Here is a 16,279-nt window from a genome sequence, read left to right as displayed (position 1 = left end):
AGGGGCTCAAAGGCAGGTGTATGTACAGGGCCCAGTGCCCATGGAGAAGTGTGGGCAGAGGTGGGAGGAGACACGAAAAGACACTCAGGATTAGGAGCCCAAGCACTGGGCAGCAGGTGGAGGAAGAAGACAGCAGGGCTGGGCTGGGTTCAAGGTGGGGGCCTTTTGCCTGCGGGGAGCCCTCCCACCCCAGGGAAGCCCGGATTGAGCTGCAGGTTGTCTTTGTGGAGACTGGCCAGGCCGCTGGCCTGAGAGCCCTGGAAGGCAGGCTTGGGGCGTAGTGTGGCCCTGTGGAAGTTGCTATGGCTGCGTGCCAAGGGAAGTCTCTGCCTGTTTATACAATAGTAAAAGCTTCTGGTCCCTGAGCACCTGGAGGACCCAGCACAAGTGGGAGAGGTTACGGTCTGGGCTGAGGCTTTGGAGGAGCAGCAGCCCATCTGGGTGAAGCATGGCAGACTTGGGGCACAGTCCATGGGCATAGAAGGGTCGGTGCAAAGCCACCGATGCTAAGAGGAGCCTGTCCATTGACTCCAGCAAGCACCAGATCAGTCCTTCCGAGCACTGCTGGCCTCTTCAGATGGAAGATACTGCTGGCATCCTGGGTTTGGCTGGCTGGGGTCAGGGCCTTGGGGAGCCAGGTGGTAGCAGGTTTTGGCTTTAAGTCAGCTTCCCTCTCTCCAGGTGCCTCTCCCCAGCTGTAACTTGAGCTCCCCATTGGGAAGCACTCTGAGGTCTGGGGGTCAACTGGCTTTCTAAGCTTCATGCTGTTGCTAATTTCATCTGTGGTGAGCTGCAAAAAGCAGCTGCTCCATCAGGTTTTGAGCCAGTTTAGTTTGGAAGCATTTTAGGGCTAATAGGAGACTATCTCAGGGCTTTGTGAAACTGGCAACGTGGGCTCCAGGGTGCCCGCACCTGTCGTATGAGGACAGACTAGTGTGGACAGCGATCGCTGCCAAACCCAGTTCCGCCTTTCCCCAGCTTGGGCTGCAGTTTCTCGGTGCCGCAGAGGAGCGAAGGAGACCTGGAACGGCGCTGCAGTGGCGTGCTCTGTAGACTCCTGGTTTTTGCATAACAGCTCAGTTTTGGTTTTATTACAATGCACCATGTTCCGCTGTTTTGTTTTACTTGTTTAGGGATCAGGCCTCAGGGCTTGGCCACAGACTGGTTGTGGGCAGGTCACCTAGGGCTAAACTTTCTCCAAGTAGTTTCATGTTCTGGATGCCTCCCTTTGAGCGTCTAGTTTGACCCATGCTGGGCTCCGAGGTGCTGAACGTTGCAAGTTTGCAGCAGTTTTGCTAATCTGCACGAGAGTCTGGTGCCCTAGTAGGCAGAGAATGGAAAACAGCCTGATTACTATGAAACTGCAGCTTTGGTAAGTTTCTCTTTCTTCACAAAAAGAAAAGGAGTACCGGTGGCACCTTAGAGACTAACAAATTTATTAGAGCATAAGCTTTCGTGAGCTACAGCTCACTTCATCTCTTTCTTCAGATTCAGGTCTTTGGCTGCTGCCAAAACAGAAGCAGAAAAGCAGCTGTTCTCACTCTGGTGTGATGTGTGTGATTTGTGCTTCCTCACCCTGCTGAGCTGCTCCTTCGCTTGCAGGCATCTAAGCGTAGACCCGGCTTCAGGGCTTGCAGAAATCCCCCCTGAACTGCTGGGAGTGGCTGAGGGAGTTTCCCCATCTCTAACTCCAATGACTTTCAGAGGGTGGCAAGTGCAGGGAGCGACTCAAGGCATGTGATGGGATCTGGGATGCTTCCTGTAACCTCTCACACCCCCAACCCCACAAAATCAGGCTTTCCCAACTGTCGACTGTCCTGTAATACTTGCTTGGATTGCTTTCATGTGGGGTTACCTGTCCTGGGCTTTCCCCGCTGTTGTTTACCATCACCGAAGCTGTAGGTCCTGGCTACCCTCTGGCACAGAGTGGGAGCTACCCTTGTAGAAGCCAGTAGGGTTACAACAGTGTAAGCCCATCAAGAGGGGGAATGGTCCCCTGTTTCTCCAGGCTGTGTGTCACGGAGTCCCCGGGCGATGCTCTGGAACTGCTCCCTATGAAGCCAGGCAGGACTCCGGGGAAGTCTCCTTTCTGGGAGCAGCCTGTCTGCAGGACACACAGCTCCCCCGGCTCCCCCTTCCTGGTCTGACCTCGGAGCATTCAGCATCCTCTGCCCCTCCGTGCGCTTCCCACAGTGAGTCCACCCAGGCAGGGTCTGGGGGGGGCCAGAGGGTCCTGCACCCCAACTTCGCAGTCAGACGTGACTCGCAGTCAGCCAGTAAAACAGAAAGTTTATTACCAGAGCTTGTAGGTGCAGAGAACAGGACCCCTCAGCTGGATCCATTTTGGGGGGCAGTGAGCCAGACAACCCCGTCTGCACTTCACTCCATGTCCCCAGCCAGCCCCAAACTGCCTCACCGTCCAGCCCCTCCTCCTCTGGGCTTTGTCCCTTTCCCGGGCCAGGAGGGCACCGGATTCCTTTGTTCTCCAACCCTTTAGCTCTCACCTTGCAGGGGGGAAGGGCCAGGCCATCAGTTGCCAGGAAATAGGGTGTCGGCCATTCTCTGTGTCCAGACCCCTGCACACACCTGCCCTCGAGGGCTCTGCAAGGATCATACACCCTTATCCCACCACCTAGATACTTAAGAACTGCCTAGGGGAAACTGAGGCACCTCCACAATATTCAGAGGAAACATTAAGAACAGTCTTGCTTTGTCACACTATGGCCCCTGCATTGCTTTGTCTGTCTGTCCCGAGAGCAAAATGCAAAGGTCCCTCTGTGACCCATGACCATTCCTGGCTTCTCGCTCTGCCCTGGCCTGTCTCAAGGGGGCCAAACTCTAGTTACTGCAATGCCAGCCCATCTGCTGCTGTCTGTCTCCCCCCCATTTCTGGCTGAAATACTGAACTGACACAGCATCTCACCCTGATACTTCACAGGCTGAAACGTTGGTTTAAAAGCAAAATTACCCTTGACAAGGTTTGCTCAGCTGAACTTTAGTGGTAGCTGGTTGCACTCAGCTGACCTTTAGTGGTGACTGAATTTGCTTATGCCTTCACAGAGTTGCAGATTGCCCAGTGAACAAGCCACGGTTTCCCCTGCTAGTTTTTGTTTGATTCCCATTGACACACATGGAATAAACCCAAGAGTTATTTCTTCCTCGTTTCTGTTGTGGTTCCTGGCAGTCTCCGCCTCCCGCACTTACTGTAAGTTGGGTGGCTCATTCCCTGCGCTGGTTCTGGAGGCACGAGAATCAAGGTAGAATCTGGTTTGGGGCCAGGGTGTGTATCGGCATTCTGCTGAAGTCACATAACTGGCTGCTCTGGGCTGGTTAAGAGCCTTTCCAGGTGAAGGTAGGGAGCTTACTGAAAATGTTCTGTGTTGCGTGGAGAGAGCTGGTTCTTGGCAGGGGGATGTTTTTGGCAGGGATAGTTGGGGGTTGGCTTCGCTGTAGGGATATTTGCATAGTGATGGGAGGAGAGCTCCACTTCCAAATCTAAACTGGTTTCAGAGTAGCAGCCGTGTTAGTCTGTATCCGCAAAAAGAAAAGGAGGACTTGTGGCACCTTAGAGACTAACAAATTTATTGGAGCATAAGCTTTCATGAGCTACAGCTCACTTCATCGGATGCATTCCGATGAAATCTAAACTGCAGACTCTCTTCTGCCTGATTGGTTCACTCGTCCTTTTTGAAGTGCTGGGAAGTCTTGTGGACTGTGCTCAAGAGGTGGGGTAGGGGAGAAGGTTCACGGTGTAAGTACCAGTTAGTGTGAGGGGCTCAGCTGCAGATCTCTGCTTTCTGAACCAAGGATTCCTACGGCTCCCTGATCCTGCAGCCTCAGGCAGGCACAACTCCTGCTGAAGCTGTGTGAAGTTGACAGGATCAGACTCTAGGGCCTTGGGTCCCAATTCAGCAAATACTTTAAGCAGCTTGTGTGCTTATAGCCAGGTATGTGCTTAAGTACTTTGCTGAATCGGGGCCATAGCCATTTAAATGTCAGCAGCTCTCCTCAGGGTTTGGCTCTGGGGGCGCTGTGCAGCGCACAGGTTAGGCTGCCTGTCCATGGCTCTTCAGAATTGGGGTGTCTGGGGTGTCTTGTGTATCCCGCTGGGGTGAAGCTCACCCTGTGCACCACAGAAATCCCACTCACCTGGCATGTGGCCCTGGAGCTGCCCCTCTGCCCAGGGTCGAGTTCCCTCGTTGGGTCCAGGTCGCGTGGATATTGGGTTGTGTGCCGATCTGTGTCTTCTCAGCCTCTCCATAGTCAACCTTTGCTTGGAGGCTTGAATAGCCAAACTGGCAAGATTTAGACTCCTAACACCAGCGCTGAGGCAGGTGGGGGATTAAACCTTTGCAGGCAGGGGCATGGGGGAGGGTTAGAACCTGAAACTCTTCAGCACTTGCGAGAGACTGGTTCTCGAGTCGGAACAGGGTTATCGGTGCTCTGAGCTGTGTTTGTTTCTTTATTACTCCGTGCTCTGTGTCCACCTCCAGTGGCAAGAGGAGACGGTGGTGCTCGGCTCGCCAGGAGTCGTTTCTCCCCCCCCCCCCCCCCGCCGGTGTTAACTTGCGTCCTGTGAAAGCTGCCAGGCCATGGAATGTCGTGAGCGGTACTGGTGGGTTCGTATGGGAGGGAGGGGGAGATCTTTCTGAGGACAACACACACCCACTGTCCCCCCAGCGTGCCTCTTTTTAATCTCCCAGTGACATGGGTTTGGCCTGTGGTTCAGGGTTCACTCTTCCTTTGCATAGACCAAGGCTGTGTCCTGGGAGTTCCCAAACCGGAGCCACTGGGCACTGTCCTCTGGCGCTGAATGTAGAGGGTTGCGTGGGGTGCAAATCCGTGCAGGTCTTGGGCTGCTGCACCAGAGCCATCCTGACCTCCAGTTACAGGTAGGAATCCAAGAGCAGCTTTGCTGAATGGGAGCCCGAGGGGTCCCTGAGGCACACGCCTTGCCCAGAAAGGTGAACAGTCCCACCCCACTCGGCAAGCGCGTCGTCCGGGCCCAAGCCATTGCCTTGAACCAGGTTGGGGGGGGGGGCAAGCTCATCGTCTGGGCCTGAGCCACCACCTTGAAATGGGTGGGGGGCAAGCATGTCGTCCGGGACCAAGCCACTTCCTTGAAACAGGGCAGGCAAGCTCGTCCTTAAGGGCTCTGCTGAATCAGAAGCTGAAAGTGAGGCACCTGAAATGTGGATGGGTTTTCCCCAGAAGCATTGCAGGCCCATGGAAGTCAGTGGCAGGGCCCCTCTGGCCAGCCAAACCCATGTCCTAACTGAAAGCTGCAGCCGTCATGAATTGCCGTGTCTGCTTGCAGCCTCCTGGTCCTCTCCCCAAGGAGCATGTGTGACTCTCTGTTGTCCAGAGTCCCGTTGTACCAGGTTGGTGTCCGGGCAGATCCTGTGCCTGGTGGCAGCTGGGACGTGACATTGCTCCCGCGGGCCCTTAGTGGTGCAGGAGCTGCTACTGGCCGTGTTAAAGGGAGAAGTCGCACTGGTAACTGGCTGCTCTTCAGCAGCATTAGTCACGGGTAGGCTGCTTCCTGTGGTTTGTTCATGCTTTAATAAAGAGACATCTACCACGGCCGTGCCTAGCCGCTCACCAAAGAGAAGATCTTCGTTCCACCCCCACCCCCAGATAAGTAGAAGATACAAAATAGTCAGTGCCAAGTCTAAGGGCGAGCGTGAATTGTGTGGAACGGGGCTGCCTTCAGGATCCCGGGACATGTCAGTGGCTGGGGATACAACTCAATGATTTTGTTTTTGAAACCAGCTAGTTCTCAAAAGATACTTGGCTCTGGTCCAAGGCAGGAGTTTTATTGCGCGTAGGAAATGGCTCACCCGGGACAATCTGACTTTTGCTTTCTGTGTTGCTGAACTGAAATGGTGTCGATCTCTGGCCACCCCAGTGTGCTCGGCTGAAAACGCTCCAGCTGTCCAGAGAAACAGTTTATAGAATCATAGAATATCAGGGTTGGAAGGGACCTCAGGAGGTATCTAGTCCAACCCCCTGCTCAAAGCAGGACCAATCCCCAACTAAATCATCCCAGCCAGGGCTTTGTCAAGCCTGACCTTAAAAACTTCTAAGAAGGAGATTCCACCACCTCCCTAGGTGTAACGCATTCCAGCGCTTCACCACCCTCCTAGTGAAAAAGTTTTTCCTAATATCCTACCTAAACCTCCCCCACTGCAACTTGAGACCATTACTCCTTGTTCTGTCATCTGCTACCACTGAGAACATCTAGATCCATCCTCTTTGGAACCCCCTTTCAGGTAGTTGAAAGCAGCTATCAAATCCCCCTCATTCTTCTCTTCCGCAGACTAAACAATCCCAGTTCCCTCAGCCTCTCCTCATAAGTCATGTGTTCCAGCCCCCTAATCATTTTTGTTGCCCTCCGCTGGATGTTTTCCAATTTTTCCACATCCTTCTTGTAGTGTGGGGCCCAAAACTGGACACAGTACTCCAGATGAGGCCTCACCAATGCCGAATAGAGGGGAACGATCACGTCCCTCGATCTGCTGGCAATGCCCCTACTTATACATCCCAAAATGCCATTTGCCTTCTTGGCAACAAGGGCCCACTGTTGACTCATATCCAGCTTCTCATCCACTGTAACCCCTAGGTCCTTTTCTGCAGAACTGCTGCCGAGCCATTCGGTCCCTAGTCTGTAGCGGTGCATGGGATTCTTCCGTCCTAAGTGCAGGACTCTGCACTTGTCCTTGTTGAACTTCATCAGATTTCTTTTGGCCCAATCCTTTAATTTGTCTAGGTCCCTCTATATCCTATCCCTACCCTCCAGCATATCTACCACTCCTCCCAGTTTAGTGTCATCTGCAAACTTGCTGAGGGTGCAGTCCACGCCATCCTCCAAATCATTAATGAAAATATTGAACAAAACCGGCCCAAGGACCGACCCTTGGGGCCCTCCACTTGATACCAGCTGCCAACGAGACATGGAGCCATTGATCCCTACCCGTTGAGCCTAATGATCTAGCCAGCTTTCTGTCCACCTTATAGTCCATTCATCCAGCCCATACTTCTTTAACTTGCTGGCAAGAATACTGTGGGAGACCGTGTCAAAAGCTTTGCTAAAGTCAAGGAACAACACGTCCACTGCTTTCCCCTCATCCACAGAGCCAGTTATCTCGTCATAGAAGGCAATTAGATTAGTCAGGCATTAGTTGTTGTGCTAACGAGAAGACAGGCAAAAGGGGCAGGTGGGCAGAGCAAAAGGCCAGAGGCTCTCGAACGGAGCCCCAAAGACCCCTGTGGATGGGATGTGTAGTGTGTCTTAGGGCCTCAATGGGAAACCGATGTCCTGGGGTCTTGCGCTTAGTGGCATCAAACTAACCCTGAGCAAATGCCTGGGAGCTGCCTCTCTCAATACGCTTCCCTGCTGCTGGTGGACAAGTAGGTGCAGTTGTATCCTGGCAGCAGAAAGGGGGCGGGGGGCAGGAGAAGTGGCCTACCAGGATGCTCTAGCCTCTTTGATTTTCCTCATTAACCTTCTAACCACAGCACTGCCTGGAGCCAGGCTCTCTGACAGAGCTGGCTGGGTGCATGTTCGCCCCCAGGGACCACAGAGCGAAGCCTGGGGCTCGTGCCGTGGCATCGAGCTCCTGAAAACCAGCGCGTGCAAGGCCCTCGTGTTGCAGAGTGAATTTCACTCCTGCACAGGGGGCCAGCACGGGCCTGTGCAGGAAAGGGTGAGAGGGGAGCATGGGCTGAGGCTGCACCAGGGTGAATTTTAACCTTCAAAGTCTAGTTGCCCTATTACGCTAACGACAGGAGATCTATTCGCTCTGGCAGCTCATTCTAGACCAAGGTTCTTTCCAGTTGCAGATGGACCCTAGGGCAGATGGATCAGAAGATAGGCCTGAGATTCAGGTTGTCAGATTTATCTTTTATTCCTGAGGCGTCTCTAAATCCCCTAGTCAGACAGCTTGGTCCTACCTCTGTTTAGTGTGTCCTTCAACCTGTCCTGCTGAGTGTTGCACGGAGCCTTTCTGTGAGATCCTGGGGAAGCCAGCAGCCTGTTCCCGCTAGCCTGTTATCTGGCCCATAGTGGCTAGTTCTGGTGTCCCGGATCCACAGGATCGGAGCTACACCCCAGCTTTTGATCAGAACCCATCAGTGTGCCAGACCCCCAGGGGAGTCCCTCCGCCTTCAGGGCGGGCCACGCTAAACTGCAGCCCCCTTGCTTCGCTGTTAGTCTGCCCTGAGAGCAAACGTAATCCTTCCCCCCCCCCATCCCTCCCCCCAACAGCAATGCAAAGTGTAGGGGGAAATTGAAGCATGCACAGGATTCATAGAAACACTTCTGGCAAATCACACTTGCCTGGGGGAGGCGCTCGGGGCGGGCCACTCTGCAGTGTTTAGGGGGAAGTTATTTTTGTCTCCTGTTGGCAGAGGGGCAATATCAAAGCCAGGAACGCCTCTGAAAATGGGGAAGAACGGACCCGGTCTTTCTGCTGAATTCAGAAATGGCTCAGGGGATTTCCATCAACCTTAAATAAAACTGAACTTTGGGCTAAGATCAAGCATGGGAGATGCCACCCTTTCAGGCGACCCACCAGTGGGGCTAGGAGCCTGGCAAAACGGGGGGGAGGTGTTTTAAAATCTGACTGGGACCCTCCCCACAGGCCTGTGATGACCATCACTAGTCGCTCCAGCGGAGCATCCTCCACCGTATGGGTCTGACAGCGAGGCAGATGCCCGCAGGGATAGTTCCCTGGTGAACTAAGACGCGCCCCTGAAGCCCGCGGCGGCCCCCTGCAGCTCAGCATCCCTGCGGCTCTGACGCGGTTCTCCGTGTGTTGCCAGGTTTCTAGAGTCAGACGAGATGGCACAATGGAACCAGCTGCAGCAGCTGGACACGCGGTACCTGGAGCAGCTGCATCAGCTGTATAGCGACAGCTTCCCCATGGAGCTCAGGCAGTTCCTGGCCCCCTGGATCGAAAGCCAGGACTGGTAAGTCCTCGTGCAGTGCCAGCACGCAGCCGTCAGTTGGGGTGTCTGTCCGCCTGCTTCGGGGCATGAGCCAGCCTCCAGCGCATGGGGCTCAGGCAGGGACTTGCCTGGGGCGGGTATCCCATAACCGCAGCAGCTGGGGGTGGGAAACAGCACTAGGTGGGCACCTGGCCTGGCAATTCCTCTGTCCAAACCTCCTGCACTTGGGCTGCTGTTGCCAAATGGTGCGGCAGCACTCTGCCCTGCTGTGGCTGTCTGGATGACCCTCTCCCGTGCCCAGGGCCGACACCAGGGCTAGATGCCACTGAAATAGCACCCGGGAGCTTCAGGCCGCCTGGCCCTGGTGCGTAGCCCTTTGCAGAGGGTGAATCTGACCCTTGCTGAGCGTCTCTCCTAGAACCGGAGCTGATGGAGAGATTTGCAAACACAAACACTTCCCCTCCTCTCTCTCCTGTCACTGGCTGACCTGCTGCTGCCAAGGTGGTGAACGTTGGCGTGCGTCACACCTGCAGGCAGGTAGGGCAGCCTGGGGGCACGGTGCTGGTGCCGGGGCTGGCCGGAGCACTTTTAATGGTGGATTTGACACATCGCAAGCGGGTCCGAGACTGGGCACTGGCTCTTGCAGACTCTCCCCACGGCGGGAGATGGACGGGATTGATGCAGAGCGCGTACTCAGCTTGCTAAGACTTACTCAGGCTGAGCTGTCGGGCAGCCTAAAAATGTCCCCGTAGAATTTGCATGCACAGCTGCCTGCATGAGTGAGTCGGGCCTACACACACGGATGAGCAGGTTTCTGCAACCACTTGACTTGGGTGTGCAGACGGCGCCTCTTACTCTCACTGGGGCTTGCTTAGGGGGCCCTCGTCAGGCAGCTGGGTGCCCGGGGTCACACCCCAGCAGGGAGCCTGAGCCTGCCCTCGCTGTGCACATGGGAGTCGCTCCCATGGAGCTGCCCCGGCGAAGGCTGGGGTGAGCAGAATGGGGCCCGTGCTGGTGGCACAGACTGTTCCTACCCCTTCCTTGCACCCGCTTTACATGTTTAGTTCAGTCCCGCCTCTGTGCTGTCCCTCCCATGCAGGGCGTACGCTGCCAGCAAGGAGTCCCACGCCACGCTGGTGTTCCACAATCTGCTGGGGGAGATCGATCAGCAATACAGCCGCTTCCTGCAGGAATCCAATGTCCTCTACCAGCACAACTTGCGCAGGATCAAACAGTTCCTGCAGGTGGGTGCTGTGCAACCGGGGGAGGACTACAGAGCTGGAGGCCCCGTGAAGAGCCTCCGGGGTCAGTAGCACGGGTGGCAGGGTGGGGTGCATGGGGGGAAACGCTCTGCCTCCTGTCTCGTGCTCAGCGGCAGCGGGGTTCTCGGCTCAGCCTGGCCAGCTAGTTAAGGATGCTTGTGTTGCCTCCCTGACCTCGGGACCCACGGAACTTATGGGCTCGACTCACCCTTAGGCCCTGTCTAGCCGCACAAGCTGCATCACGTAGCCACGCGAGAAAAGCCACTGCAGGGCCCTTTACACAGAGCTGTCGCTTCCTTCAGGCGGAGTGTCCCCGGCCGGCGTCTCGCTTGGCAGCAATGGGCAGGTAGCCACTCCAAAGCAGCAGTCCCCCCTCAGCATCGCCTTCCCTCGGGGCTCTGAGCAGCAGTCTCAGCTCAGCGCCTGTCCCCAGCCAGGCCTGTCTCTGAGTCCGAGCTCGACGTCCCCGCCCAGCCAGCCCCCAGCTTTCCCCCTTTACACCTCCCTCCAAGCCCTTTGCCAATGTGTCCGGGTAGGACTAACTAAGCCCACAGCAGCTCATTAACCCTTTCCTGGCCCTGTTAAGGCCCCTGTATTGCAGTAGAATTGTCCACATGAGGGGTTGCACCTGTGTAGCTATACAGGTAACCCTCCTGCCCCCCAATGACATGGCTCTGCTGGTCCAAGATCTTTGATAGACCTTGTACTCTGGCCCCTCCGGAGGACTGATGGGGCTGTGGCATGGCTGCCAGGGGCCCTGCCCAACACTTGGAATCGGAAACCCAGCGAAGCACGCGCTTCCATTGTCCCGCACCCAGCCCTCCTGCCCTAGCCGGACTGCAAGTGGAGGAGTCACGAGGCAAGGCCTGGCCAAAGGTGGTTGGGAGCCTGGTTGGCGTTTTCCCCCTTTGCTCCTCAAGCACCAGAGAAGAGGCGGACGCCACATAATGTCACTGACTAGCAGCCCCTGCCTCCCTGCTCTGATGGTAGAGAAAGTCGTGTGCACTCTCAGCTCTGCCTCGTCTGCGACCTGAACAGGGCACTGTCTTCTCCCCTCCAAGGCCAATGCTGAGCTGCAAGGTCAAATTGCCCTTTGGGTAATGACCTCAGCTGTCTATGGGTGGGTTAGGATTCCTGCCCTACTGGTTTCTCACGACCCCACCACTTAATATCTCTGCTACACTCAGTCTTCGGCAGATTGGAGAACTGATAGTGGGCAGTGATACCTAGTGGTTGGAGCAGAGGACTGGGGACCAGGACTTCTGGGTTCTAGTCCCAACTCTGACAATGATTCGCTCTGTGACCAGGTCACTTCCTGGGGAAACTGAGGCATGGAGGGGGCTTGGCAGGTTCTACTAACTACTTGTAAAATGCATTTGTGGGTCGTCTGTGTCCAGGGAGAGACCAGCAGTTCGTGCTGGACTCTGCAGAACTGTGACGAATCCACTCTACATTTTAGGCAGTGTTTTGTGAGGGAGAAAACCTCAGCCTAGCAGGCCGTGATTCCCAGTTCCTGTTAAACCCCTCAGCGGTTCCCTGAACGGCTCTGAAACGCTCGGCCTTTGCTCTAGGTTTGAAAATCACCATCATTGTCGTCACCTGCTCAACATTGGTTGGATGTTTTGTTTTTCTCCTGTCCCTCTCTCCAAAAACGCCTACAGAGCAGGTACCTGGAAAAGCCGATGGAAATAGCCCGGATCGTGGCTCGGTGTCTCTGGGAAGAATCTCGCTTGCTCCAGACAGCTGCAACCGCAGCCCAGGTGAGAGCTGGAGGCAGTTCCCTGCCAGACAATCCCCCCCCCCCCTTGATGTAGAACAGGCTTACGCGGGCAGAAGTGGGGCGTAGGCGGTACCTAAGGCCTTGTGGGATTTAAGTGGCCCTTCACAGGATCCGTCAAGAAGGGGACCATGTTCACTCAGCGTGTGTGAAAAGCAGCGAGTGCGGGATGGCCATTAGTTGGCTAGGGCCGCTGTTTGCTAGATAATGCCCCCTCAGTGGCACAGTGCTAGTCCCCACTTGGCTCGGGGGAGCTGTGTCACTGCCCCCGCGGGTCTGTGCATCCACCTGTCTTCTCTCCTTGTCTGCATTCAGCTTGTCACTCTGGGTGTCAGGGTGGGGCGGGGGCATCTACTAAGATCTGGGGCCCCTGAGCTACAATCCCAGGACTCAATGCTGCTGGTTTGATTCATGGTGGGAAGGCAAATCTCTTGTAAAGCCCTGAGCCAAGAGGCCAAAGTGCCCGAGCTGCCCGGCCGTTCAGGAGCTCGCTAGCAACGCAAGTGGCTCCCCTGTGGGCAGACAGTATTGCAGCAGGGTCTGGGATCCGGCTCTCACAAACACCCATCTTGTTTCCCCTCTACAGCAAGGCGGGCAGGCATCGCACCCCACGGCCACTGTGGTGACGGAGAAGCAGCAAATGCTGGAGCAGCATCTACAGGATGTGCGGAAGCGGGTGCAGGTAGGTCAGCCCAGCTGCCCAGGGACCAACCTTGGGGATCCCCACCCCATGGCCCTGCTGAGTGCATTTGAACCTCTGCCCCTGAAATGACCCCCGACCCCTCACCTTGCAGGATCTGGAGCAAAAGATGAAGGTGGTGGAGAATCTCCAGGATGACTTTGACTTCAACTACAAGACACTGAAGAGCCAAGGAGGTAAAGGGGGAAGTGCCTGTCCGGAGGGGAATGTGCTAGGAGGTGCGATCTGGCGAGGCCTGTCTGAGCCAGCGCTGGGGCAAGCCCGGCATTCCTCCCAGCAGAGGCAAAGACAGGGCACTGGCCTGCAACTCGGGAGACCCCCAGTTCTATTCCTGGCTCGGCCACAGACTCCCTGTGACTCGGGACAGTTGCTCAGTCTGTGCGTCTCAGCCAGTCCGTGGGGATCATGCTCCAAGCCTCAGCGTGCGGTGGGGCTCCCAGCCCGGCGTGATAGTAGCCGTCTGGGCTTCAGCCCCCAGGCAGTGGGGATAAATACATGAGAGGTTGGGAGTGGTCTGCTACTTCCATGTTGGGGGCTGGACAACGGTGTGGGAACAATTCGTGGGGGTGCTGAGAGTTATTGAACCAAACTGTAAACCCTGTACGTGATGGAAACCACTTCAGCAGCCCCCGCCCCCAGCGCCCCTAATTCCAGCACCAATGGGGCTGGAGAGATGGAGAGTTAAAACCAAAAGCCCAGCACCTTCTGCTGGACAGGTGACTGAGCAGGGAGCTGGGGAGACATTGGGCGCCCCGTGCTGGGAGAGGGCTGGGGCACGTGCACTTGGCAAGTAACTCTCTCTTCTCCCCACCCAGACATGCAGGATCTGAACGGAAACAATCAGTCTGTGACACGGCAAAAGATGCAGCAGCTGGAGCAGATGCTGACAGCGCTGGACCAGATGCGCAGAGTACAGTGTTCTCCTCCCCCGGCTTCCATCTATCCTCTGCTCAGCCTCCCCGCCCCACACATGCCCTCGCTTGTCAAAGTCCCTGGGCGGTTCCCTCTCTGGCGCCAAACCACCTTGTCTTAGGCACGAGTAGAAAAGACTAAATGAAAAGAGCGGCAGCACCTCCGGCACGAGGCCACTTGCTGACAGAGGCAGAAGAGCAGCTGAGCTGCGTAGCGAGACGTGCCCGTCCTGTCCGAGTGCACACGTCAGACGTATCGTGTGTGATCTCGCTGACCCAGTGCCGGCACTTTCAGACCTACCCAGCCCTGACTTCTGCTCATTCTGTTTGAAAGCAAACAGCCGAGTCACTCGCCGCCCCCAGGAGTTTGCAGTGGCTTCACTAAATCCACTTCCCAGCTGCTGAGCATTTGGTGCATCTAGTGTGTGGAGAGCAGCCTGGGGCCAGCCCCTGGAAGGGCTCTGCTCTCACATGGGCACCATGACACGTGGCCAGAACGGAGCTTGGCAGGTTGGGAGCTGAGCTGGGAAATTTGGCCCCACCTCTGGGCATTGAGCACTTGAACGTCTGTTCCTAAATTCAGTGTTGGGATGCTCAGATACCACGGTGAGGTGCTTGATATAAGCACCGGCTAGAACAGAACACGCCCGCAGAGCCGCAGTAGAAGCCACTAGTGCTGGCAGAGCTGCAGGTGCTTTTCAGGGGCTCCTCCTGTCTAAGGGATCTAGAACTTGCAGGGCCTGGAGGGATCCAGCGACACCTGACTGTCTTGTTCCCTTGACAGGGGATTGTGAGCGAACTGGCCGGGCTGCTGTCAGCCATGGAGTACGTGCAGAAGACGCTGGCAGACGAGGAGCTGGCTGACTGGAAGAGAAGGCAGCAAATCGCCTGTATCGGGGGCCCTCCCAACATCTGCCTGGATCGCCTGGAAAATTGGTGAGAACCCATGAGCCTCCCCACGGCCTGTTCCCATTAGTGCTCCCCAGCTGAGAGCGCTGCTTGGATCCTAGGCAGAGGGTTAATTCAAACCACCGGGAACGGATCTCTGTCCCAGGCCCCTCCTCCTGCCTGGCTAAATGCGCCCTAGCCCAAATGCGCCTCGTGCCAGCCCACCTGGCTGCCGGAAGAATGAATGGTGGTTGATTGACAGGCCCATCAAATCATTTGTCCCAGCTAGTCTGATCTTGCAAGGTGGCTGTGAAGACTCAGGGCTCTGCCCAAGCCACTACTGAGCGATCTACACAGTTCCCCTTTGCAAATCTTGTACCTTGGGCGTTCTCCTGCAGCCCACAGGGAAAGGTGCTGAGCGGGGATCCCGGCATCTCCCCTCTGCTGGCTGCCGATGGCTGGTGCCCAGGGCAGTGAGAGGCGCTAATGCGGCTCCCCCGTCCTCTAGGATCACATCCCTCGCAGAGTCCCAGCTCCAGACACGGCAGCAGATCAAGAAGCTAGAGGAGCTGCAGCAGAAAGTTTCTTACAAAGGAGACCCGATTGTCCAGCACCGGCCCATGCTGGAGGAGAGGATTGTGGAGCTGTTCAGGAATCTAATGAAAAGGTACCGTGGATGCTTCCTGGGTCACGAGGGCAAATCGCGGCTCCCGCTGACCCTGTGTGCGACTGGAAGCGGCTATCGCAGGGAGGAGGCTGGCAGCGCGGGTGTGTCTGGGAGGCGGCCAGTGTCCGAGCATGACGGTCCATGTGCTCTCGTCCCGCAGTGCCTTCGTGGTGGAGAGGCAGCCCTGCATGCCCATGCACCCGGATCGCCCCCTGGTCATCAAAACTGGCGTGCAGTTCACCACCAAAGTCAGGTTAGTCTTTGTTTGTGCTGGGGGAGCTGTCGAGGTGGGGAGGCCAAACACGCGGTCACTGTTAACATGCATGTGGAGGGTCCTTTCACTCCTTAGTTTGGCTGAAAACGTGTGTCCTGCCAGGGTGGGGAATCCGGCCCAAATGGCTGGCCCGGGGTGGTGGCGCTGCAGGAGCAGGCTCCTTGTTGACACAGCGCCAGCTGCTCTGTTTCCAAAGACTGCGGGTTCTTGTTTCTCTGCCCCTGCTGGCGGGAGGACGTGGCAAGTGCTCCTGCATCTGCTGCTGGTCACGTTTCTGCCTCGACCGATCTCTTGGGGCGCGGTGCCTCTGCCCATCCACGTGCCTGGCTCTTGTCGCCATATTCCCAGTGGCTGGTCTCCCCGGCCCAGCCTCTTCCACACGGCACCTTTCTGCTCTGTCATGTTGGAACGCTTGGCAACAAGAGCAGCATGACCCCAGGCCCTGGGTTTGGAGGCAGACGCCCCGGTGCAGTGGTGTCGTCCAGCAGCTGGCGTTGGAGCTCCTAGAGCGGGGTGGGACGGGCATGAGGTTGAGAGCAGGGGGATCCTGAGTACTGATCCCAGTTCTGCTGCATGGCCTGGGACCAGACCCTTCCCCGGTCAGATCCCCAGCTGAGGGCCTGTCCCCTGAGTGCATGGGGGAGCAAGGGGGCAGTGGGTGCTAACAGCCGGACCCTCGGAGCACCCGCAACTCCCAGCACGCTCGACAGCAGCTGCACGGGCTGGTGCCCTGGGAATGGGGCTCTAATCTCCTGGAAGCGGAGACCTCCCTGGGCCTTTGCTTGGGAGCCTTCGTGGGAACAGTGCTGCCGTGGTGCTTAAACCTCCTGCGATTCTCCTGGGATGCTCGG

General features: G+C 56.5%; 1 protein-coding gene across 7 annotated transcripts in view; it reads left to right on the top strand.

Annotated features, from left to right (window-relative positions):
- STAT3 (signal transducer and activator of transcription 3) overlaps positions 1-16,279 on the top strand; it is a 36,104-nt gene that overhangs the window by 10,584 nt on the left and 9,241 nt on the right. For 4 of the 7 annotated variants that reach the window (XM_038385394.2, XM_038385400.2, XM_038385397.2 and 1 more), the window contains 9 exons: positions 8,824-8,970; positions 10,049-10,193; positions 11,873-11,971; positions 12,575-12,670; positions 12,783-12,864; positions 13,504-13,598; positions 14,384-14,535; positions 14,996-15,154; positions 15,315-15,407. In XM_038385394.2, coding sequence (XP_038241322.1) covers positions 8,843-8,970; positions 10,049-10,193; positions 11,873-11,971; positions 12,575-12,670; positions 12,783-12,864; positions 13,504-13,598; positions 14,384-14,535; positions 14,996-15,154; positions 15,315-15,407 — 1,049 coding nt within the window. In that variant the 5' untranslated portion in view covers positions 8,824-8,842. Of the gene's footprint in view, positions 1-3,185; positions 3,258-4,751; positions 4,893-8,823; positions 8,971-10,048; positions 10,194-11,872; positions 11,972-12,574; positions 12,671-12,782; positions 12,865-13,503; positions 13,599-14,383; positions 14,536-14,995; positions 15,155-15,314; positions 15,408-16,279 lie in introns of those variants that run through there. The other 3 variants (XM_043503401.1, XM_043503400.1, XM_043503399.1) reach the window with 2 other exon arrangements.

Source organism: Dermochelys coriacea, chromosome 27 (genome assembly GCF_009764565.3).
Source record: "Dermochelys coriacea isolate rDerCor1 chromosome 27, rDerCor1.pri.v4, whole genome shotgun sequence".
Classification (NCBI taxonomy): domain Eukaryota; kingdom Metazoa; phylum Chordata; order Testudines; family Dermochelyidae; genus Dermochelys; species Dermochelys coriacea.
Note: the sequence above shows the minus strand (reverse complement) of the source record. Positions and strands in the feature narration are given on the sequence as shown.